At 42.8% G+C, this 24268-nt stretch overlaps 4 protein-coding genes across 7 annotated transcripts in view; 3 read left to right on the plus strand and 1 right to left on the minus strand.

Moving 5' to 3' along the window:
• Positions 1-17693, plus strand: part of LOC309527550 (uncharacterized protein) — a gene marked incomplete at its 3' end in the record, with an annotated part of 29274 nt that extends 11581 nt beyond the window's left edge. Inside the window, exons 2-3 of the mRNA XM_082214375.1 lie at positions 11591-12113; positions 17675-17693. Coding sequence (XP_082070501.1) covers positions 11591-12113; positions 17675-17693 — 542 coding nt within the window. The remainder of the gene's footprint in view (positions 1-11590; positions 12114-17674) is intronic.
• The window catches only part of LOC309525047 (uncharacterized protein), a 274308-nt gene that overhangs the window by 161262 nt on the left and 88778 nt on the right, over positions 1-24268 (minus strand). The window lies entirely within an intron of this gene.
• LOC309524675 (uncharacterized protein) overlaps positions 1-24268 on the plus strand; it is a 121925-nt gene that overhangs the window by 44371 nt on the left and 53286 nt on the right. The gene's annotated exons all lie outside the window — the stretch shown is intronic.
• The window catches only part of LOC309525027 (uncharacterized protein), a 34121-nt gene continuing 15425 nt past the window's right edge, over positions 5573-24268 (plus strand). Inside the window, exon 1 of the mRNA XM_082210366.1 lies at positions 5573-5930. The gene's annotated coding sequence lies outside the window, so the exon portion shown is untranslated. The remainder of the gene's footprint in view (positions 5931-24268) is intronic.

Consider the following 24268-nt stretch of genomic DNA (forward strand, 5'->3'; position numbering starts at 1 on the left):
AGCAGCGTTCCAAAGCCCGGCGGCGGTGGGAGGATGCGTTCCCGCCCCACCGCCCGGCTTCGGAGCAGCGTTCCAAAGCCCGGCGGCGGGGGCAGGTGTTCCCGTCCCCCCGCCCGGCTTCGGAGCAGCGTTCCAAAGCCCGGCGGCGGCGGGAGGATGCGTTCCCGCCCCACCGCCCGGCTTCGGAGCAGCGTTCCGAAGCCCGGCGGCGGCGGGAGGAGGCGTTTCCGCCCCACCGCCCGGCTTCGGAGGAGGTCCGAGGACAGTGGGGAAGACGCGCTGCGCTTCCCCGCTGACCCGGATATTTCCCTATGGGCTGTCGTCTTGCGAAGCAAGCCCATAGGGAAATTCGTCTTGCGAAGCGCCTCCAAAACGGAAAACCCTTTCATCTAGCGGGTTTTCCGTCTTGCGAGGCGTTCGTCTTGCGAGGTACCACTGTACCAGCCCCACATATTTATCATATATACACATACGGGGTTGGACTAGGTGACCATTGAGATCAACAAACTCATGTTCTCTAAAATAGTCTATAAAGTTTCTCCATTCTTGATTGAATTTTTTCTCATTTGATCGGTAAGATTAGCCATTTCGGCATAGTCAATCATCTTAGTTATCCATTCTTCTTTGGGACCTTTACTTCTTTCCACGTCTGGGATAGTAGCCTTTGGCCACTGTAATCGCATAAATAAACAGTCTCTTTTGCTTCCTTGGCATTTTTTCTCCTATTACACCTAGTAAAAGAGCCTCTGGGTTTTCTTAACAAACGTAATTTAAAGAATTTTTAAAAATTTCCCAGAAGCCCTTTACTTTTTTACACGTCCACCACATAGGAAAATGTGGAAAGAAGACAAGGTCCGAATGAAAGAAGAATGGAAAGATGACGGACTCTGCCGAAATGGCTAAACTTACCCTAAAGATCAGGCACCAAGATGAGAAAAAATTCAATCTAGAATGGGAAAGCCTTATAGACTATTTTAGAGAACACTGTAAAAACGTCAAAACATTAGCAGGTTTGATGTAACATTTATGAACTAAAAATAGAATTAGGAGAGGGGAATGAAGGTGAAATTAATTGAGGAAATATATAGTAATTATATGCAAGGAGAATAAAAGGGTGGGATGGAAACGGGGGGGGGGAGTCAGTTATTGCAAATTTGGATTGGATATCTGTGTACCGAAAGGAAAATCGTTGTTAATTTGAAAGTTGAAAATAATTATAATCACAAATAGTTTAGAAAACGTTTTAAGGCTTCCGCGCAGCTGATCCAGCGGGGCTTTCCGGAGGCGAGATCAGCGTCTCTCCTCGCTCTTTGCCCGGAGAAGCCCAGAGGCTCCTGCCGCTCGGCTCTGAAACGGTTAACAGCAGCGGCGACAGAACTGATATTCCTAGAGCGGAGGGGGGGGAAAGGCTGTCGGGAGAATTGCAGCTTCCGCTTCCTGTCCCGCTCCTGGGGGTGGGGTGGGGGGAGAGATACCTGTCATGGCGGCGGCTTTCCTTCCTCACAGAGGCGCTGGAGGTGGGTCGTATGTATTATATAAAGGGGGAGAGACGGGGGGGGGGACAGCTGGAGGGAGTTGTGGGGAGGGATGAAAAAACCCCATTAGGCAAACCATTTCAATGTAAGTTCTTTTCCTCTGTCTCCTTTTTCTAGTCATCCATTTGTCCAGATTTTCACATCTTATTATTTTTAAATAGAGCTCTTGAAAGTTGGTCGGCATTTCGGTGCAGATCTCGCCTAATGCACACGCTTTTGCAAAGGGTATTTCCCATATGTTTCCCATAATACCCACGCTTTTTAACATCTGCATGCAGCCGCTGGGAGAGATCATCAGGGGATTGGGATGGGTGTCCGTCAATATGCAGATGAGACCCAGCTCTGCCTCTCTTTCAAATGGGAACCAGTGAAGGCGGGGAAGGATGGATGGCGGCTAACAGATTGAGGTTGAATCCTGACAAGACACAAGTACTGTTTTGGGGGGGCAGGTTGGCGTGGGGGACTCCCTGGTCCTGAATGGGGTAACTGTGCCCCTGAAGGACCAGGTGCGCAGCCTGGGAGTCATTTTGGACTCACAGCTGTCCATGGAGGCGCAGGTCAATTCTGTGTCCAGGGCAGCTGTTTAGCAGCTCCATCTGGTACGTAGGCTGAGACCCTACCTGCCCACAGACTGTCTCACCAGAGTGGTGCATGCTCTAGTTATCTCCCGCTTGGATTACTGCAATGCTCTCTACGTGGGGCTACCTTTGAAGGTGACCCGAAAACTGCAACTGATCCAGAATGTGACAGCTAGACTTGTGGCTAGGAATGGCCAGTCACAGGACCATATAACACCGGCCCTGAGAGATCTGCATTGGCTTGCAATGCATTGGCTTCCAAAGTGCTGATGCTGACCTTTAAAGCCCTCAACGACCTCAGCTCAGTAGACCTGAAGGAGCATCTCCACCCCCATCGTTAAGCCTGGACACTGAGATCCAGCACCTTCTGGAGGTTCCCTCGTTGCGAGAAGTGAGGTTGCAGGGAACCAGGCAGAGGGCTTTCTTATTAGGGGTGCCCTCCCTGTGAAACACCCTCCCATCAGATGTCAAGGAAATAAGCAGCTATCCTATTTTTAAAAGACATCTGAAGCCAGCTCTGTTTAGGAAAGTTTTAAATATTTAAATGCTGTATTGTTTTTAACACTCGATTGGGAGGCTCCCAGAGTGGCTGGGGAAATTCAGTAGCCTGATGGGTGGGGTATAAATTATTATTATTATTATTATTATTATTATTATTATTATTATTATTATTCTACATTTCCCATAATTAATGCATTCTGTATCTAATTCCGCTAAAATTTTTCATTTATAGGTCTTCCCTCCTTTTTATGGGGGTAGGACATCTTTTCCTAATGGAAAAGATCTTTCTCCTCCCAGCAGGCCAACCTGGGCAGGTGGGGGACCTTCCTTGGGCTCCCCATAGGGCTTGGGGTCAAGATCCGAATGAATGCAACCAAACACTGGTAAGGGCTCATTATCAAGCCTAGCTAGTGGCAGTGAAGGCAGTAAAGAAAGCATAGTTTTTTGCCTCCATTGCCTCCTCATTATGTCGTCCGGCAGAACTTTTCCGGGTTGTACGGGGCCTTTTACAGGCTGGCCCAAAGGAGGTGGTAGAACCAATGGTAGCTCGCTTTGACTGCTTTGCAAAGCATGTTCTTGTTAAAATTGCTTGCCACAATGCTTTGTCGATTGCAGGAGAGATCTGACCAGGTTCATGTGGCAGGGTAAGAAACCCCACATAAAATACAAATTACTGACTGACAAAAAAAGAAAGGGGCGGGTTTCGCACTCCCCGATGTAAGAACATATTTCAAAGCCTCGTGCCTATGTTGGATAAAGGATTGGATCTTATTAGAGAAAACATATACAGTGGTGCCCCGCAAGACGAACGCCTCGCAAGACGGAAAGCCCGCTAGACGAAAGGGTTTTCCGTTTTGAAGGCGCTTCGCAAATCGAATTTCCCTATGGGCTTGCTTCGTAAGACGAAATGTCTTGCGAGTTCCTGTGGGTTTTTTCCCCTCCCCCCCTTGCTAAGCCGCTTATCAGCTGATCCGCTAAAAGCCGCTATAGCGCTCATCTGCTAAGCTGTCAATGGGCTTGCTTCGCAAGACGAAAAACCGCTATACAAAGAGCCTCACGGAACAGATTAATTTCGTCTTGCGAGGCACCACTGTACTTGATTTGGAGAGTTGCAACAACAGGTACGGATGGCATGCATGCCTTGGCTACAGTAAGGTCCACAGAGGGTTCACTAATCATATAGTCAGAAATGCTCTTTATAAAGTGTGGACAAAATACCAACCATAATTAGAACCCCAAACGCCATGGTGGCTGTCCCCAGTAGAGACTTTTGCAGTCAAAAAAACAAATATGGAGGGAAATTGGGCAACCTATAGTCAACTATTAAAAGGAGACAAGGACATCTGAGATTCAAAACATTCAGAGAGATATGGCACTACCTCACTGATTGGCTTTCATATGGAACAACGTTTTTAATTCAGATAAACAAAATTGGCTTTGGGAAAGATGAATCCAAACCACAAAAAGCATTATTACAAAATGACAAAAAAATATTATCTAAAACTGTTATTGGAATGGTATCTGAAAGATGAGGAAGTAAAGGATGTAATGGTTAAATGGGCCCAGGACATGGGCCCCACAATACAGATGGAACAGTGGGAGAGACTCTGGAGGTTAGATATCAGATTTACTGCCTGTTATACTATCAAGGAAAACTGAATGAAAATGTTATACAGGTGGTATGTGACACCTTCCAAACTAGCCAAGATATGTAAACTCAAATCCAACCGATGTTGGAAATGCAGTAATGCAGAGGAAACAATTATACATGTATGGTGGAGCTGTGAGAAAATTAATAAATTTTGGGGGTGTATCCATGAAGAGCTAAGAAAGATGCTGAAAGCTCCTATAGAAAAAAAGCCAGAGGCATGCCTAATGGGCATTATAGGAAAGGACACCCCACAGGTTATTCTTATATGCCACAGCTGCAGCCAGATTATTACTTGCTAAAAATTGGAAAGGGGGGCATTATTCCCACAAAGGAAGACTGGATAAGTAAATTATGTGACTTTATAGAATTGGCCAAACTAACAGCAATCATAAGACACCAGTCAAATCAGAATTTAAGGAAGGAATGAGGACCAAATGAAAAAACACTGTTCTAAAGAAAACCTGTTGATATGTATGGACTAAGGATGTAAAGTTGAATCAGATTATGACAAATTAATAATAGGTGAATGTTGAATACTATCAAAAACACAATGTAAATAAGAGTATAGAATATTGAAAGATGTCGAGCTGAGGCGGAGGGAAGTCCCGGTGTTTTTTATATATATTTTATATATATCTTTATGTTGGACTCTTTTATTTTATGAATGTTATATTGATTGTATATAAACTTTCTATAATAAACTTTATCGAGGAAAAAGAAGAAGATAAAATTGCTTCCATCCACCAAGACAGCGGATGAGTCTCATGGGTTGTCCAGAGCACAGTCTAGTCCTGTTGTGTTGGATGAGTTTTTTCAGTTGGTCAGGCTCGAGGATATGGACAAGGTGCTTGGATCAGTCAGGGTGACCATTTGCACTCTTGACCCTTTCGCCTCTTGGCTGATAAAAACCAGCAGGGAGGGAACAGCAGGCTGGGCCAGGAAGATGATCAGTGCCTCTTTACGAGAGGGGGGGGTGGTCCCTGCATGTTTGAAGGAGGCAGAGGTAAAACCACTCCTTAAGAAACCTCCCCTGGATTCGGAAAACCTAACTACCGGCCAGTTGTTGATCTCCCTTTCCTGGGCAAGGTTCTGGAGTGAGTGGTCGCAGACCAGATCCAGGTGCTTTTGGAAGAAACTGATTTTCTGGATCCATTTCAATCAGGGTTTAGGCCTGGTTTTGGCACGGAAACTGCTTTGGTGGCCCTCTATGATGACCTCTGTCGAGAGAGAGACAAGGGAAATGTGTCCCTGTTCATTATTCTCCTCTCAGCGGTTTTCAATAGGATCCACCATGGTATCCTTCTGGAGCGACTCTCTGAACTGGGGGTGGGTGGCACTGCTTTGTGGTGATTCCAGTCCTACTTGGATGGTCGTTCCCAGAGGGTGTTACTTGGGGAATGCATTTCAGCCCCATGGAAGCTTCAGTGTGGGGTTCCGCAAGGCCCAATCCAATCCCCCTTGTTGTTTAACATCTACATGAAATCGCTGGGAGGGGTTATCCAGAGGTTTGGAGTACGTTGCCAGCAGTATGCTGATGACACTCAGCTCTATTTCTCCTTTCTATCTGTAGATGAGGCAGTGGAAGTGCTAGACCAGTGTCTTGCCTGGGTAATGGACTGGATGAGAGCCAACAAATTGAAGCTCACTCCAGATAAGGCTCAGTTAGTGGGTGGTTCCTAGAGCAGATGGCTAGGACGTCACCTGCTCTTGATGGGGTTACACTTCCTCTGGAGGAGCAGGTTCGTCGCTTGGGGGTAATCCTGGATCCTTTGCTGTCGCTTGAGGCTCAAGTGGCCAAGAGTGCCTTCCATAACGTGAGTGTAGGCTGGTGGCCCAGCTACACCCCTTTCTGGACAGGGATAGCCTATCTACCGTTGTCTATGCTCCGGGAACTTGAAGGTTAGATATAGATATGCGTTATACCTAGGGCTGCCTCTGAAGACAGTTTGGAAACTTCAGCTAGTGCAGAATTCAGCGGCCAGCTTGCTCACCGGCGGTTTGAGCATATTACACCCATCCTGGTCTGACTGCACTGGCTACCAATTAGTTTCTGGGTCCAATTCAAATTGCTGGTTTTGACTTGTAAAGCCTTAAATTGCTCAGGACCAGGAATTTGGAGGAGGAAATTGAGTTAAATGGCTTTGAGTTTATATGTCTGCCTGCTAGCCCGTCAATGAATGGTGGCCGCCCTAAAGGTGGCCTTACAATTGGTATCTCCCTCAAACTTCGGGCTAAACTTTCACTAGTGCATGCATTTCCGCCTTATGCTATTACCGGACTGATCTCTGGTGGAAACTTCACTTTATTGGTTACAAATGTCTATTTCCCTCCGGGAGGGTTAGCAGCTGATCTTACTTCTAGATGGGAATCCCTAGAGGATTTTTTACTTTCTTGTTATCTTAAGTATCCCAATGTCCCCTCCATTACTGGAGGCGATTTTAACGCTCGGATAGCATCAAATCGGGAGGCACTTAAAAAGTCCAAGTGGTGGGTTGACCCCGGCGTTCAAACCTACGATCTAGTATACACCCCCACTAGAATATCAAAGGATGTAAAAGTCAATAAGGCGGGAGTGATGCTTTATCAGATGACTCTACGCCTTAATTTAATTATATTAAATGGCAGGTGTCCTCCAGACATACCAGGAGAATTCACCCACCTGGGGTTAAAATCAAACAGTGTTCTCGACTATGTATTGGTTTCCCGGGATCTATTTTTGAATGTCACCTCTTTTAAAATTGATAATGCCCAATTTAGTGACCATCTTCCCCTGACAACCAAGTTATGTGTTGACTGGCAGTTGCTCGACCGCTCCCACCCAATCCCGGTGGTAGTGGAGTCGTCCACTAAAATAAAGGGGACTAAATGGTCCCCTGCCCTCGCTCACAGATATACGGATTTTATCCGAGAAAAGTTTCCTGGCGATCAGATGGACATAGGAATAGTCTCGCGCGATCCTATTACCTGTATGAATTGTTTTTCTTGCTTGATAGAAGTTTTAACTCGCTTTTTTACTTCTACAACCTATGGAGCTAAAAACGATTATTTTAAATTTGGCGCCCCTTGGTTCAACTCTGCTTGCAAACAAGCCAGACTCCATCTACATACAATATATAATGACTATAAACTTTCCGGCGCTCCGGCCTTACCTCCATCTTATTCCCTGGCTAAAAAAGCATACAAACAGGCCCAGAAATCGGCCAAACGGGAGTGGTACTTAAATCGTTGGCAGACTATAATCTCTGCCTCAAAATCTCATAACTCCCGGAAATTTTGGTCCTTAATAAAGGGAAGAAACACGAAATATCCCTTAACGAGGATCCCAGCACCTACATGGGAGCAGTTCCTGAGAAAATATTTCTCAGTGGCAGAAGCTCCGGCCACTCATTGGAGACCTTCTAATCCCCTTCCCATCTGGCCTAATACTGACCCTGCTGAAATCCTAGAATTGATAGCTGAGCTGAAAACTGGCAAGGCCCCTGGGCCAGATTTGGTCCCTGTTGAGGCTATAAAGCTTCATTCTGCATGGTGGGCAGGGATTTTAGCTAAAACGTTCGACGCAATAAATGCCACGGGCTTAATACCAGGAATGTGAAAGGAGGCCATTATAATTCCTATCTACAAAAAAGGCCCTCCCGGTGACCCAGGGAATTATCGGAATATCAGTCTGCTATCGTCCATTGGGAAAATATATGCTCGTTTTTTGCTGGCAAGGCTGTTGAAGTGGTCAGTTGAGGCTGACCTGATTGGACATGAGCAAGCAGGATTTAGATTAAACCGCTCCACAACAGACCAGGCAATTATTCTTTATCACTTAGCCCGGAAATACTCGACACCTCAACGGGGCCAACTCTGCGCAGCTTTCATAGATCTGAAAGCTGCGTTTGATAGTATTCCGAGGAAATTACTATGGGATAAACTTGCCTGTTGGGGAATAGATAGAAGGCTATTGTGGCTTATCTCCCAACTTCATGCCGGGTCCGTGGCCAGGGTGAGATTATCCCCTGCTGGAGATCTGACTAACCCAGTGCCAGTAAATAAGGGTGTACGCCAGGGTTGTATTTTAGCGCCTCTTCTTTTTAATTTATTTATCAGTGATATGAGGAACCCATTAGCCGACTCACAAAAATTTATCCACTCCCCTCGTATAGCAGATTACCGCTGTCCTTTACTTCTCTACGCAGATGATGCGGTACTACTCTCTTACTCCAGAGTGGGTTTAAGGAGGGCACTAAAGATTTTTGCGACATATTGCCATTCTAATCATCTGACTATCAACCATTCCAAGTCCAAAGTACTGATATTTTCAAGGAGTCGAAAACTTTATTCATGGAAACTAGAGGGCACGAAAATCGAACAAGTACATAAATTTAAATATTTAGGAATTTATTTTCAATATAATTTAGGGTGGAAAGCGCACATTGAATATCTTCAAAACAAGACAAAAGCCCTATCACACTCCCTCCTCCGTTTTTTCTACTCTGAGGGGGCCTTATTCATCCCTGCGGCCTTGAAAGTGTATAGCATCAAAGTGATGGCCACAATGGCCTATGCTGCACCTTTTTGGGCTGCCTTTGCAAATCTCTCACCTTTAGAGTCACTTCAAAGCCAATTCTTACGCCGACTTCTAAAATTACCAACATGCGTAAGTAATGCGGCTATCCGCTTGGAAATGAAGATCCCCTCAGTGGAGTTAGTTATATGGAGGAGAGTTTTGATTTATTGGATATCCCTATGGCATAAACTCCCGAACCACTATCTCATTCAATGCATGTGGCGAGATGACTTCACCAATTTGTGGTCAGGAAAAATCCATGCCAAATTGCTGTCCTATGAGATCTCGCCCACTGAATTGCTCAAACTGGATCTAAATGTGGCAAAAAGGTGTATAAATCAAAGGCTGGACGATGTGGAGCTATACCAAAATTTCGTAGCTGGTGGTGGAGTCTGCTCACCGTTAAATTTCGGCATAACCCCTATCTACCGCGCTCCGTCCTACTTAACATCGCTTACGGCCGCGTCTCACCGATATGCCTTCATTAGAGCTAGGTTTAATGTCTTTCCAACAAACGTGCTGAGACATAGATTCACTAAGGGCCAAGTCCCTTCAATGTGTGCGTGTGAAATGAAAACATCTGAATCTCTACATCATGTTATGTTTATCTGCCCTTTGTACAGTTCAGCCCGTGCTAGTATACTAAACTCCATAATCCAGCCTATGGCTGACAAATCAGTAGACCTACAGCTTGCCTGGGTTCTTCAAGATGTGGATCCTTATATTACCCTACAGGTTGCTAAATTCCTAACAGCTGTCCTATCGTACAAGAGACGGAATGGAATGTTAGCTGATTATTAATAGTTATAAGAATTTTCTATAATTACATCAGATATTGATTTTAGTGTAGTGCCTAAAGTTTTTTTTAATCTTAATTTTTAAACTTTTCTTGTGAATGATTAATATCTGTCCTTCTGAGTTGAGAACTGTGTTGTACTGCTTGTGGCTTGTACGAGTCCGCTGTTTTATTTGATTTGATTTGTTTTGATTTGTTTTGCTGTGTTGTGTTATATGATGGGCGTAAAGCCGAATAAACATTTTGATTTGACCAGGAATACTTCAAGGACTGCTTCTTTCCATATGAACCTACCTGGACCCTGAGATCCCCTTATGAGGCCCTCCTTCGTGGGCCTCCTCCTCAAGTGGTCCGGAGGGTGGCAACACGAGAACAGGGCCTTCTCTGCAGTGGCTCCCTGTCTGTGGAATGCTCTCCCCAGGGAAGTTTGCCTGGCACCTTTCTTATAAACCTTTGTTGTTTAGTCGTCTTAGTCGTTTCCGACTCTCCGTGACCCCATGAATCTTTTTTTTTATTAATTTTTTTTATTAATTTTTTTCCATAATATCTCCAATCATACAATTTTCCACATCACATATTTTGACTTATTGAACCTCCCTCAACTCCTCTGACAATCATCCGTAGTTAAATTTCTATCTTCACATTCCTTAATTATAATATCGCCTTTAAATAAAAATTTTCTGTCCTCATTTACATTCTTGCAATATTCCTTATTTTTTCACAAAGCTTCTTTAAAACATACTAGCGTTGTTTGTTCCTCACATACAGTCTTCAAATATTCTCTGAATTTTCCCCAGTCCTCTAGAAACTTATGGTCTCTTTGAAGTCTGATTTTTCCAGTTAATTTGTCCAGTTCTGCATAGTCTGTTAGTTTTGTTCTCCATTCTTCCAAAGTCGGTAGTTCTTCTTGTTTCCATTTTTGGGCCATCAATATTCTCGCTGCTGTTATTGCGTACTGGAAGAGTTAACGGTCCCTCTTATTTATTTTATTTTTAGTTATTCCCAGTAAGAAGGTTTCTGGTTTCTTTACAAAGCTATATTTCAGCATTTTCTTTAACTCATTATATATCGTTTCCCAGAACCCGTTCACTTTCTTACACTCCCACCACATATGAATAAATGTACCCTCTTTCTCTTTACATTTCCAACATTTGTTACAGGTTTTGTACATTTTTGCCAATTTAACTGGTGCCATATACCATCTGTATACCATTTTCATAACATTTTCTTTTAACGTAGTACATGCTGTAAACTTCAGATTTTCATTCCATATTTTTTGCCAATCTTCCATATCTATACTATACCCTAAATCTCTGGCCCAGTGAATCATTACCGCTTTAACTTCCTCATCCATCGTGTGCCATTCCAGTAAAATTTTATACATTTTTGAGATTATCTTACAATCATTATTAACAATTTCTGTTTGAAATTTCGAATCTTTTTCTTTATACCCTTTTTCTTTCACATCCTTTTTAAACATATCACTTATCTGATAATAGTGCAGCCAGTCAAATACATGTTCTTTTACTTGCTCATATGGTTTCAATCTCCATTTCTCTCCTTCTTTCACCACCAAGTCTCCGTAAGTAATCCAATTTCTCCTCATGTTAATTTTCTTGACTCCCATAACCTCTAATGGGGATAACCAATGTGGAACCCCCTTTTCTAATAAATTTTTGTATCTGTATTATTTTCTATCTGTATTATTTTGTATTAAAAACTTCCCTACACAGTGTTGCCTCCAGTTGTCTTCTCAAATTTGCATAGTTATTTTTTTGACAACTGACCGGAGGGTGTTCCACAGGGTGGGCACCACTGCCAAGAAGGCCCTCTGCCTTGTTCCCTATAACTTCCCTTCTCACAGTGAGGGAACTGCCACAAGGCCCTGGGACCTGGATCTCTGTGTCTTGACTGTATGATTGGGGTGAAGACGCTCCTTTAGCATTTCATCAGTTTGCCTTTTTATCCCATCAGGAGATGTTGAAGGGATCCTGGTAGAAGGGGAACATTCAGAAGTGTCACCGAAAGGATCCAAAGAGCAAAGGGATCTGAGGGTTCAAGATGGAGGCAGCAGGCGAGAGGGGAGACGAAGGCAGAAGCTGGAGGCTGACTCTGGTATGTCTCAGGGTGGTGAAAATCAAATTCCCAGAGAGGAGAAACCTTATAAATGTTTAGAGTGTGGAAAGAGCTTCAGTAACAGTAGTGCCCTTACCTCGCATCGAAGATCTCATACAGGGGAGAAACCGTATATATGTTTAGAGTGTGGAAAGCGTTTCAGTCGCAATGATGCCCTTACCAGGCACCAAAGATCTCATACAGGGGAGAAACCGTATACATGTTTGAAGTGTGGAAAGAGCTTCAGTCGGAGTAGCATCCTTAAGTCCCATCAACGAACTCATACAGGGGAGAAACCTTATACATGTTTGAAGTGTGGAAAGAGCTTCAGTCGGAGTAGCATCCTTAAGTCGCATCAACAAATTCATACAGGAGAGAAACCGTATACATGTTCGGAGTGTGGAAAGAGCTTCAGTCACAGTAGCCATCTTAAGTCCCATCAACGAACTCATACAGGGGAGAAACCGTATACATGTTTGAAGTGTGGAAAGAGCTTCAGTCAGAGTAGCACCCTTAAGTTGCATCAACAAATTCATACAGGAGAGAAACCGTATACATGTTCAGAGTGTGGAAAGAGCTTCAGTCAGAGTACTGGCCTTATCTTGCATCAAAGATCTCATACAGGGGAGAAACCGTATACATGTTCGGAGTGTGGAAAGAGCTTCAGTCAGAGTAGCCATCTTAAGTCCCATCAACAAACACATACAGGGGAGAAACCCTATAAATGTTTGGAGTGTGGGAAGAGCTTCAGTCAGAGTACTGGCCTTATCTTGCATCAAAGATCTCATACAGGGGAGAAACCGTATAAATGTTCAGAGTGTGGAAAAAGCTTCAGTGAACGTGGTACCCTTAGATTGCACAAAAGATCTCATACAGGGGAGAAACCGTATACATGTTCGGAGTGTGGAAAGAGTTTCAGTAACAATGGTACCCTTACCTTGCATCAACGAACTCATACAGGAGAGAAACCGTATATATGTTTAGAGTGTGGAAAGAGTTTCAGTCGCAATGATGCCCTTACCAGGCACAAAAGATCTCATACAGGGGAGAAACCGTATACATGTTCGGAGTGTGGAAAGAGTTTCAGTAAAAATGGTACCCTTACCTTGCATCAACGAACTCATACAGGGGAGAAACCGTATACATGTTTAGAGTGTGGAAGGAGCTTCAGTCAGAGTAGCACCCTTAAGTCGCATGAAAGAATTCATACAGGGGAGAAACGATATACATGTTTGGAGTGTGGAAAGAGCTTCAGCCAGAGTTCCAGCCTTACCTTGCATCAAAGATTGCACACAGGAGAGAAACCGTATAAATGTTTGGAGTGTGGCAAGAGCTTCAGTCGTGGTAGCCACCTCACGTTGCATCAACGAACTCATATAGGAGAGAAACCGTATGCATGTTCGGAGTGTGGAAAAAGCTTCAGGAACAGGAGTCACCTTACATTGCATCAACGAACTCATACAGGAGAGAAACCGTATGTATGTTCAGAGTGTGGAAAAAGCTTCAGGAACAGGAGTCACCTTACTAGACACCATAGAAGTCATACAGGAGAGAAACCGTATACATGTTCTGAGTGTGGAAGGAGCTTCAGTCACAGTTGCTCCCTTAAGTCGCATGAAAGAACTCATACAGGAGAGAAACCGTATACATGTTCGGAGTGTGGAAAAAGCTTCAGTCAGGGTAGCCACCTTAAGTCCCATCAAAGAACTCATACAGAGAGGAAATCTTAGAAATGTTTGGCCTATGGAAAGAACTTATGTGACAAGGACTCCCTTACTAAACTGAAAAGAACTCGTACAAGGGAAACAGAAAGGGTTGGCGGTGTGGGAAGATATTTAATCATATCAAATAACTCCTACAGAGAGTACACCAATGATTGTGTTCAGAATTAGAATTTGCTTCCATTAGAATTTTTATTCCTTTTAGTGGCTGTGTTGCAGATTGTTCTCCTGATCAGAGTTGGATTTACATAGCTATGTTCTATTTTCTTTCTCATGTGTTATTTCCCATGTATTCATCACCTGTATATATTTCTCCCATCCCCAGTATTTGTTAATCTGGTGTGAATTGATCTGATATTTTTCATAGACACAAATGCATTCACTGGTATTCTGTTGATGTATGCAAATGACGTATCTTTGCAATGAGAGTATAGCTCCTCAGATCACAGCTCTAATGAACAAATGCTGCGGAAAAACATATACTGTATAATAAGCCTCAATACGCAGTCAAGAGAGAAATTCTTCTTCTTTGGTGATCGTTCGTAGCCGAGTAAGATTGTCTTCCATAAACACGGTTTTAACAATGAGTCCGTAAGTGACTGTGGAGGCCAATTCTGGACCCACACATCCTTCCACAGTGGGGACATAGCTTCCCAGGTGGGAGTTGATCATGGTTGGGGTTTGCCATGCATGCCTTCCTCTTAGCACGCTTCTCCCTTGCGTCCTGAGTTCGAGTGTCTTCAAAGTCCATGACACCTTTGGTTGAGAGAAACATTAGAACAGTATAGAATATTTCAATATAGTATTTTCCAGCCTGTGTCTAGAGTGTTAATAGGTCACTGTTCCAGGATGTGTGTTTCTTCACCTTCATCTGCCTAGGAGGGATTTCAGTTTTATGTCTCCGAAATAATCCAGGCAGTGGCTGGAATAGAGGCAATGGAAAGAATATGACGAAATAAAAGAACATCTTCAAAGCTGGCTGCATCATAGACAATTAAAGGATATCTTTAAAGAGGACAATAAGAAAGGCTTCTCATAGTCGGTTTCCAAATTCCAAAGAGGCAGTGATAGACGAAAGTACAAAGTTATTTTTAAAAGGCATATAACATTCTTTTGCAGTGGGAAACCAAAGACGAAGAAGTAAAATTGATAATGATTAAATAATGGGCTATAACATACAATTTGAAGATTGGGTAAAATTGTGGAAAGTAAATTTGAAATTTACAGATTGTATACTATTGAGAGAGACCTATATGAAAATGATGTATAGATTGTATCTATCACCGGTTAAACTGGCAAAAATGTATAAAAATGAAAAGAGAGTGTTGGAGATGTGAAATAGAAGGTACGTTTTATCATATGTTGGTGGGATTGTAAAAAGGTAAAAGCCTATTGGGAAATGATATATAATGAATTGCAGAAAATGTTGAAAATAACTTTTCTAAAAAAAAACAGAAGCCTTCTTGCTAGGTATTTTAGGCCAAGACATACCGAAAGAAAAGAGGAATTTATTTATGTATGCCACTACAGCAGCAAGAATGTTGATTGCACAAAATTGGAAGACTGGAGAAATACCAAGTAAAGAACCATGGCAAGAGAAGTTGATGAACTGTGAGGGGAGAGACTCCCTCAGGCAAGGCCTCCTTCCACCTGCCTTGCCCCACTCTCTGCTTCTCAATGTGTAGCGTATTGTTTTATGTACCGTGGCTTGCCATTGTCTTATTGATTACAGTTTAGATATTATTGTAACTTGAGTGGATTTCTGTTTAACTTTTATATGTTGATACTATTATTTTATACTGTTCTGATTGTTGAATGTTACTTTTTGGATGGAGGTTGCCTATTTTAAAGTTACGTTTTATTATCACATTTTTCTATTGCATTAGATTGTTACAAGATGCACATTCTTTGTTTCTTCAGCTTGTAAACCGCCTTGAGTATTGTAAGATAGAAAGGCGGTATACAAATTAAAAATGATGATGATGATGTAGAACTGGCAAAAATGACAGACAGACTAAGAGAAAAGGACAACAGAGACTTTGAAAAACAATGGGAACCATTTATAGAAACAAAGTCTATAGGCTTGATGGCAGGATTTAAATAAACATTCACACTATTAGTATTAGAAAATGTGTAGAAGATAGAGAAATATGGTGTGTTTACTTTTATGTATTTAGGTTTGATGTTATGTTATTAATAACTTTTTCTATTAGGAGGTAGCAAGGTGGGTGAAAAGAGTAACAAACCGGAAGCGGAAGTTGGGGAAGCCTAGGAGGGGAGGGAGGGAGGAATACATAGTAAAGGTTAAGACTTTGAGATGTATGTAATGAATGAAAAAGAAAGGTGAATAAAATTTTATTTTAAAAAAATCAATGAGTCCGTAAGTGACTGTGGAGGCCAATTCTGGACCCACACGTCCTTCCACAGTGGGGACAGAGCTTTCCAGGTGGGAGTTGATCATGGTTAGGGTTTGCCATGCATGCCTTCCTTTTATCACACTTCTCCCTTCCGTTCTGAATTCGAGTGTCTTCAAAGTCCATGACACCTTTGGTTGAGAGAGAAATTAGAACAGTATAGAAGATGCACTGATTTTCCAGCCTGTGTCTAGAGTGTTAATAGGTCACTGTTTCAGGATGTGTGTTTCTTCACCTTCATCTGCCTAGGAGGGATTTCAGTTTTATGTCTCCGAAATATCCAGGCAGTGGCCGGTTCCTGATGGGATGTATTTGTGCTGTGTGTTCTCCCCCCAGCTCTCCCCTCCCCTAGAATTTCCTGTAACACCCCCCCCATACACACACACAATCTGGAAATGTGAAATCCACTATGCAGCTATGTGCAGGTATTTGTTGATCTGATAATCTGGGAAAGGAGGAAGATGCAACCTCATCCAGCACACATTAAAAAACCCAATTATGTTTTAAATACAATTTTTAGATACATCAGTTTTGCACGGAAGAGCAGTCAAACATTTCAAAATACATATGTGTTAGCGAGACAGTTTCCTTCTTGCATAGTCTAGTGAAAGGCAATGTTTCAGAATGGAACTCTGCTGATGAAATACCGAGTTACAGGTAGGTAGCCGTCTTGGTCTGCCATAGTCGAAACAAAATAAATAAATAGATTAGATAAGATAAGATTCCTTCCAGTAGCAAATTAGAGACCAACTAAGTTTATTATTTGTATACTTCTTCCGATACACTGAAACAGAAGTCACTGGACCCTTATATATAGTGAGAGGGTGGGGAGGGGTATTACTCAGAAGGGTGGTGGGAGATGGGTGACTGGCTGATAGGTGTGGTAAACCTGCAATTGGTCTTACAGGAAAAAACAGGGTGAGATGGCTAAAATAGCTCTATCATGTACAATGAGATAAGAATCCAATGTCTTTGTTCAGACCAGGTCTCTCCATGGTTTTAAGTTTGGTAGTAAGTTGCAATTCAGCAACTTCTCTTTCCAGTCTATTTCTGAAATTCTTTTGTAATAAGACAGCGACTTTCAGATCTTGTATAGAATGTCCTGGGAGATTGGAGTGTTCTCCTGCTGGTTTCAGAAATACCTGATAGTGCAGGAAGAGAGGAGAAATCATTATTTCATTTGGTTATTTACTATGGCCGCCGAACTAGCTGCAGAGTTCTGGAGGTTATCTGAGGCAAGTTCTAAATCTGCTTTTTAAACAGGCTCGACACCGGGCCAACCTTTGAAACTCCCTTTATAATATTTTTTAACTCCTCCAGAGTTTTTTAAGTAGTTTAATAGTCCTTTTAGCTTGCTGCTTCTAAAGAAAAAGAGCTCCTTTGCTACCTTGTTACCTTGTTATCTTGATGTCCGGAGGGTTTTGCTCCCCGCGACGCCGCACCCCTCAAGTCTGACCGACAACAAGGAAAACGGTTGACAGCTGATTTATTGCCAACTCCGTGTTACGCTCTGAACTATAAGCTATCAAATTACAAATTACAAACAGCTACCCCAAATCTCGCCTCATTTTGGACCTTAGCCCATAGCTGGGTGGACAAAGATTTACAAATGGTACTTACCAGAAAGCAATGTAGGGACCTGGGGATAGTGACAAGCCCACTGTTCCAGGAGTGTTATGAGAAACAGAGTAAAATCACGCAATACTTCTTACACACAAGGGACAACGAAAATGGAAATGAGCAAAAGATGGCTGAGATGGCTGAGTTGAAGCAGGATGAGGCTCTTCCTTTTCCCTCTGCTGCTCAAGATCACTCAACCTTCTCTAGAGGAATACAGGACACAGAGAATAACAGAGAGAATAACAACCAAAATAGAAATACAATGAGCCTGGCCCATGAAATAGTCTTGGCTGAGATATTATCTTCAGAGCTACAGGAAGAAACCCGAAACTCCCAGAAACCCCAGACTTCATCTATGGGCTCCCAGACGGAAAACAATGACTGCTATCCTCAGGACTGGCTGCTCTCTATAAATCTGGATCTGGCAGCTATGAAAAAATACTTAACAATAACAAACGGGCTGCTCCTGACATTAGTGGAAAATTATCCCTTCCAAGCTAAAGGCTCAGAACCCTATGGTGTTGATCCACAAACCACCCCTCAAGGGCCAGAATATACAAAGCAACCAGCAACCAGCAAGTGCACACAAGGATCAGCAGCGGAAAATCATTTACACCAAGGAAAGGACATAGGACTGCATGTATCTGCCCCTAAAACTGAATTTCCTATTGAAGTAAATCAAAAGAAGCGAGGCATTAGTAAGAGATCCCATAAGAAGAAAGCTGAAACTAAAAAGAAAAGTAAGAACATAAAAACTGCAAGGAAATCTGTTACAAACCGACGTGCATGCAAAGTATGCTGGAAAAGACTATATAAGCTGATTCCAACAAAATCAAAAACAAACTCTAACAAACCTGCTACACATGGCAGCAGAGAGAACAACAATGTGGATCCAGGAAAAAAGATCCAGCTGAAGTCTCTGAAAGAAACATCATTGCTGCCTAATAAAACAAGTGAGGAAACGGAATCACTACCCGGGTGCTCTATGCTGAAACCCCAAGGATCCATAAATATTAAAGAAGACTCACCCCACACTATTGATTATGGCAGATTTCAAGATGAGCCAGTAGCAGGGCAAGACCTGCCCCAGGATAAAGGATGGAAACTGATGTTGGCAGACAGGAAGTTAGCTTTTCTTAACTACCCGAAGCCAAAGGGCTTCCTTACACAGGAAGAACGCTTGGTGCATTTTGTGAATATTTTAGATGATATGCTGCCAGGGAAAATAAAATTAAATGACATTACCTCAGTAGATTTCATATTCTACAATGGATATTCTCTGCGAGTGATTACCTCCTTCAAAGATCAAAACTTGGCTAAATATATATATAGATCAAGATACCTGCTGTCAAAGAAAAGGATAACGGTAACAAGATTTTTCGAAAACAGCACATGTTTGAAATTGTTCCCTGATGAGTTTACGACTGCTGAGATAAGATTTACTTGTAAACCAAAGGAGGAGAGAGGACACTCAAAAGACAAACTGGAACATACTGAACAAGGGCCCTTGAAACTAAGACAGGAGATGAGATTGCCTAATGAGGGGATGGATAACTTCTATCCAGAAGAAAAGGCATTAATAAATCAGTTTGGATTGTTGCCTTTCTTTGCCCAATCTGAGATTTTGAGAAGATTGGAGACCCTTAGAAATAAGTTAACAGAGATGAATGCTCAGGAAAAAGTAAGAGAGAAAGAACCGGCAACGGACCAATTGAAGAAAGAGAACCTCTCTGAAAAAGCTAAGACAGACCTCACGAAAGATTACTTTTATAATACCTCTACAATTGCGGAGATAAACCTGTTAACAACAGATCCAACACAGTGCGTAAGGGACAGCAACAATCTACCACCTAAGAAGGAAACCATCCCTATGGCAACCGCGAAAGACTACCCTTATATTACCTCTGCAGCTGCAGAGATAAACCTGACAACAACAGATCCAACACAGTGCGTAAGGGACAGCAACAACCTACCATCTAAGAAGGAAACCATCCCTATGGCAACCACAACGCGCTCTTGGACCAGCATGAGGTACCTGGATGAGGATGAACTTGGCACCAGTCAAATAGAACACCTCAAGGTAGATTTGCCAAAAAAAGGAGTACTGATCACTAACGTTAGCACGCTGCACCCTTCAACTGATTCCATTGAGTACCTGGGCGATAATACATCTATGGACATTGCCAAAATGAATGAAATCCAACTAACAGATAAAAAGATAGGCCCAAAAAATCTTTCAAAGGCAAATTGACTAAGACCAATTTTTGGCAAGACAACGTGCAACCTTGCCTTGCTAACTTGGAATATTGCAGGTTGGCAAAAGAGGTGTTCTGACCAATCCTTTGCTAAATATATCCAGAGACATGACATTGCTTTCCTCCAGGAGACCTGGAGCACAAGTGAAGTGGAGTTAAATGGTTTTTCTGCGTTCTCCCTCCCAGGTCTTTCAAGTACTAGAGGGGGGCGAGTTAAAGGTGGGTTAGTTACCTTAATCTCAACAAGGCTAAGGGCCACATTTAAAAAACTAGACCCACTAGACCATCTGGCCACAGCTGTGCAAGTACAGTGGAGAACCCAAAGCTGGCTGTTGATTAATGTATACCTACCTCCACAAAGAGAGAAAAGACTGATAAGAAATACTTGGACTCAATTAGAACAGTATCTTGACAAACTACTAAATCAATTTCCTGATGCCTCTGTAGTGGTGGCAGGTGACCTAAATGCCAGAACTGGACAATCTGATGAGGCTTTGTGTGCCCATTTCCACGAAACAGCCCCCATTATAGAGGAAACCCACCCAATACCAGCTAGAATCTCAAAGGATAAAGGCTGCAATTATGCCGGCTTATGCCTACTACACTTGGTCAATAAGTTGGACCTGGTTATATTAAATGGCCGCACAGAGGGGGAGAAGGTCGGAGAATTCACATTTATATCTAACAATGGCGCCTCCACAATTGATTATATAATTGTGTCGTATGATCTTCAAAACAAAGTTCTGGAATGCAAAGTGGAGGAGCGCTTAGACAGTGATCATCTGCCATTAAGTGCACTTGTGGCTGCGGGAAAGGATTTATCCTGCGCTGAAAAAATCGAGCATTCGAGCCCTACAGCTTTGGAGCTCAGATATTCGCGCATTAGATGGACAGATGAACTGCATAAGGAAATTTCAAGTAGGCTATGCTCAAAGGAATTCCTCATTAAGAGAGAAAACCTCATAACTTCCTCAAGCCATGAATTAAAGATAAATTTATTTCAGGAGCTAATTTTACTCCTTCAAGATCCCCTGAAGGAAAAAAGGAACAGGCCAAGTAGACAATCCTCAGTATATAAAAACTCCAAACCCTGGTTCGATCAAGAATGTCAGGATATGAAGCTAAATTTACTGAAAAAATACAAGAATTATAGATCTGCCAATTTACCCCAACTCCCCACGGGCTGGTTTGAAGATAAACGGAATTATAAAATTTTGATCAAAAACAAAAAACTCCTGGCACAGAAAAGAGAATGGAAATGCCTAATAGATGCATCCAGAGAGAGAGATTCGGCCACCTTCTGGAGACTGGTAGCAAATGGAGTGCGACCTACTTCCTCAGAAGTGGAGTATACTATACCTGTAGGGACTTGGGAGGCATTTTTTCAATCTTCATATTCAGCTCTGCCTCTGACACAGCCACTAATACAGTGTGCGGCAGATGATGAGTGGCCTCCGGTGTCGGTTGCGGAGATTAGGAGGCTTATTCAGGCACTCAAATACAGAAAAGCCCCGGGAGCAGATAACATCTCTCCTGAACTTCTCAAAGCCAATATTGACTGGTGGGCCCCAGTCCTTGCCACCCTTTTCACCAGCATAGATCAAACAGCAATAATACCAGAGGACTGGGGATTGGCAATCATCGTTCCCATATTCAAGAAAGGCTGTAAACTTGATCCAGCCAATTACAGACCAATCAGTCTCTTAAGCATCATCAGCAAACTTTATGCAACTCACTTACGTGAAAAGTTTGCGGACTGGCTAGAACAGGAGCACATCCTAAAGGAAGCCCAGGCTGGTTTCAGGGCACATAGATCAACTCTAGACCAAGGATTGGTATTGCAACATCTAGTGGAGAAATACACCTCAAAGAAAGGAGGCTCTCTCTATGTAGCCTTTATAGATTTCAAATCAGCCTTCGACTCGATACCCCGGCACAGACTTTGGGAAAAACTAAATGTCACAAACATCGATAGACGTCTTTTGCTTCTTATCCGTAGACTACATGAAAATACTCGGATCCGTGTTAGATGCGACCGTTATGGGAACCTATCAAAGGAAATCCAAAGTTCCCATGGTGTCAAGCAAGGCTGTGTTCTTGCCCCTATTCTTTTTAACTTCTATATAAACTCCTTAGTCGGAAAGATGGAGGAAGCAAGTACTCACTCCCCAAATCTAAATAATACACCAATCCCGGTCCTTTTGTACGCAGATGATGCGGCACTTATTTCCTTCTCTTGTGTGGGTCTAAGAAAACTTTTACGAGCTCTTACAGAGTATTGCGAAGCTGAACACCTAATAATAAACTACACCAAATCAAAAATTATGGTGTTCTCCAAGAGAAAACTCCGACATAAATGGAAAATTAATAACCAACCTATTGAGCAAGTAACATCTTTTAGATATCTTGGAATAATTTTCGATGAGAAGGGGTCTTGGTGCCATCAGATTAAGAATTCCATTGTAAATGCGCAAAGATCTTCCAGAGCTATCATAAGATTCTTTTATAGAAAAGGAGGTCAATATGTTCCCGCTGCCTCCCAGGTCTTTGTTGCAAAAATACTTCCACAATTGACCTATGGCACCCAGATATTTAATTGTCAAAAACTCAAGTCCCTGGAATCTGTACAAACTAAATTTTATCGTTCCCTACTAGGGTTACCTACCTGTGTCTCTAACACTGCCGTTAGGCTGGAGGTTGGCCAACTCCCTATTAATGCCAGGATATGGATCCTGAAGATTCATTTCTGGCTAAAACTCATATTTTTCCCAGTGGGAGTGGCTCCATTGACTCTACTAGACCTGTTCCAGTCTAAATGGAGATTGTCGCTCTATGAAAAACTGAGGGGCCTGGGGCTTTCCTCACAAGAACTTATAGCCTCAGGCTTTGAAAAGGCTAAAATGATGGTGAGCCAGCGAATAGGAGATGTAGAGCTTCAGGACCATATGAGCAAGATAGATAAATATCCAGCTATCCAAGATTATGGAAAAGGGTTTAACCTAACCCCATATTTGATGGACCTACAAATCGCAAAATATAGGCGGGCGTTTACCCTTACTAGATTTGATGTATTGCCATCTGCCTTACTAAAGGGCAGATACGAGGGCACACCCTATGCTGAACGAGTTTGCCCATGTGGTCTGAAGGAGGTGGAAACGGCTTCACATGTGTTGTTACACTGCGACCTTTACGGGGATATCAGGTTACTGTTTATCTCCCCTATCGTTCAGAAATTTCCAGGTCGATCTGAATCTCAGCGGCTGAAAATCCTACTAGGAGACAAAAACCCAGAAGTAACATTGAAAGTGGCCAAGTTTTCTGCGGCCGCGATCAAGCGGAGGGCATTAGCTGTAAAAAAGTAAAAGATCTGACCCCTGGATAAGCCCCCCCTTTTTTTAAGCCCATACATATACTGTAGTGCATACATGAGTATGTATATGTGTGTGTGTGTATATGTGCATTGTTTTTATGTATAATTTTACAACTTTTAACTGACACCACCATTCCCTTGTAAATTATTGCTGCCTTTTATGTTTTTTTTTTTTCCCCTTTCTTCTGGTCTATGACCGTAATAAATTTATTCATTCATTCATTCATTCATTCATTCTGATAGTGCAGGTAATAGTCCAGCAAACGTAACCCATCTTCATTTACCTGCAGCAATTGCATGTTGATTGCCCTCTTAAAAGACAAAGTCCAGCAACTGGAGGAACGTGTAGCTACGCTCCGAAGAATTAGAGAGCTGGAGCTCTTCTTGGAAGCAACAGAGCACACCGTCTCCACCAAGGAGGAGACAGGGGACTCCCCTGAGAAGGAGGCTAGTTCACCAGCACAGGAGCCAGATATATGGAGAAACGTGACTCAAAGAAGTAGGAGGCCCAGGGTTCGCTCTGATTGTTTAGAAATACACAATCGCTTTGAAGTCCTCTCCCCTAGCGTGGAAGACGAAGAACAGACTCCATTTGAGGATCTCTCCCTCATTACAGTTGATCAAGTATATGAAGGCGAGCAGCAAAGTCAGTCCTCAGGAAATGTGCAGGCGACCTTGGAACGGACAGCTCACGGAAGAACCCCAACCAAACCTAAGAGGAGGCGAGTAGTGGTGATAGGGGATTCCCTACTGAGGGGAACAGAAGCAGTGATCTGTGGGCCTGACAAGATGTCTCGGGAAGTGTGCTGTCTCCCCGGGGCTAAGATTCAAGATGTAACTGAACGACTCCAAGGAATCATAAAACCCACTGACAAATACCCCTTCCTCTTGGTTCACGTGGGAACCAATGACACTGCAAGCAATAGCCTCCAGAAGATCAAAAGAGACTCTGAGGCTCTGGGCAGGAAATTGAAGCAATTAAATGCACAAATTGTCATCTCATCTGTCCTCCCAGTTGAACGACGTGGCCCAGGGAGAGAGCGAAAAATAGTGGAAGTGAACAGCTGGCTTCGCAAATGGTGTAAACAGGAACGGTTTGGATTATTAGATCACGGACTGCAGTTTCTTGAAGATGGACTTCTGGCAAGCGATGGGCT

The sequence above is a fragment of the Podarcis vaucheri genome (assembly GCF_965113315.1).
Source record: "Podarcis vaucheri genome assembly, chromosome: 2".
Taxonomy (NCBI): domain Eukaryota; kingdom Metazoa; phylum Chordata; class Lepidosauria; order Squamata; family Lacertidae; genus Podarcis; species Podarcis vaucheri.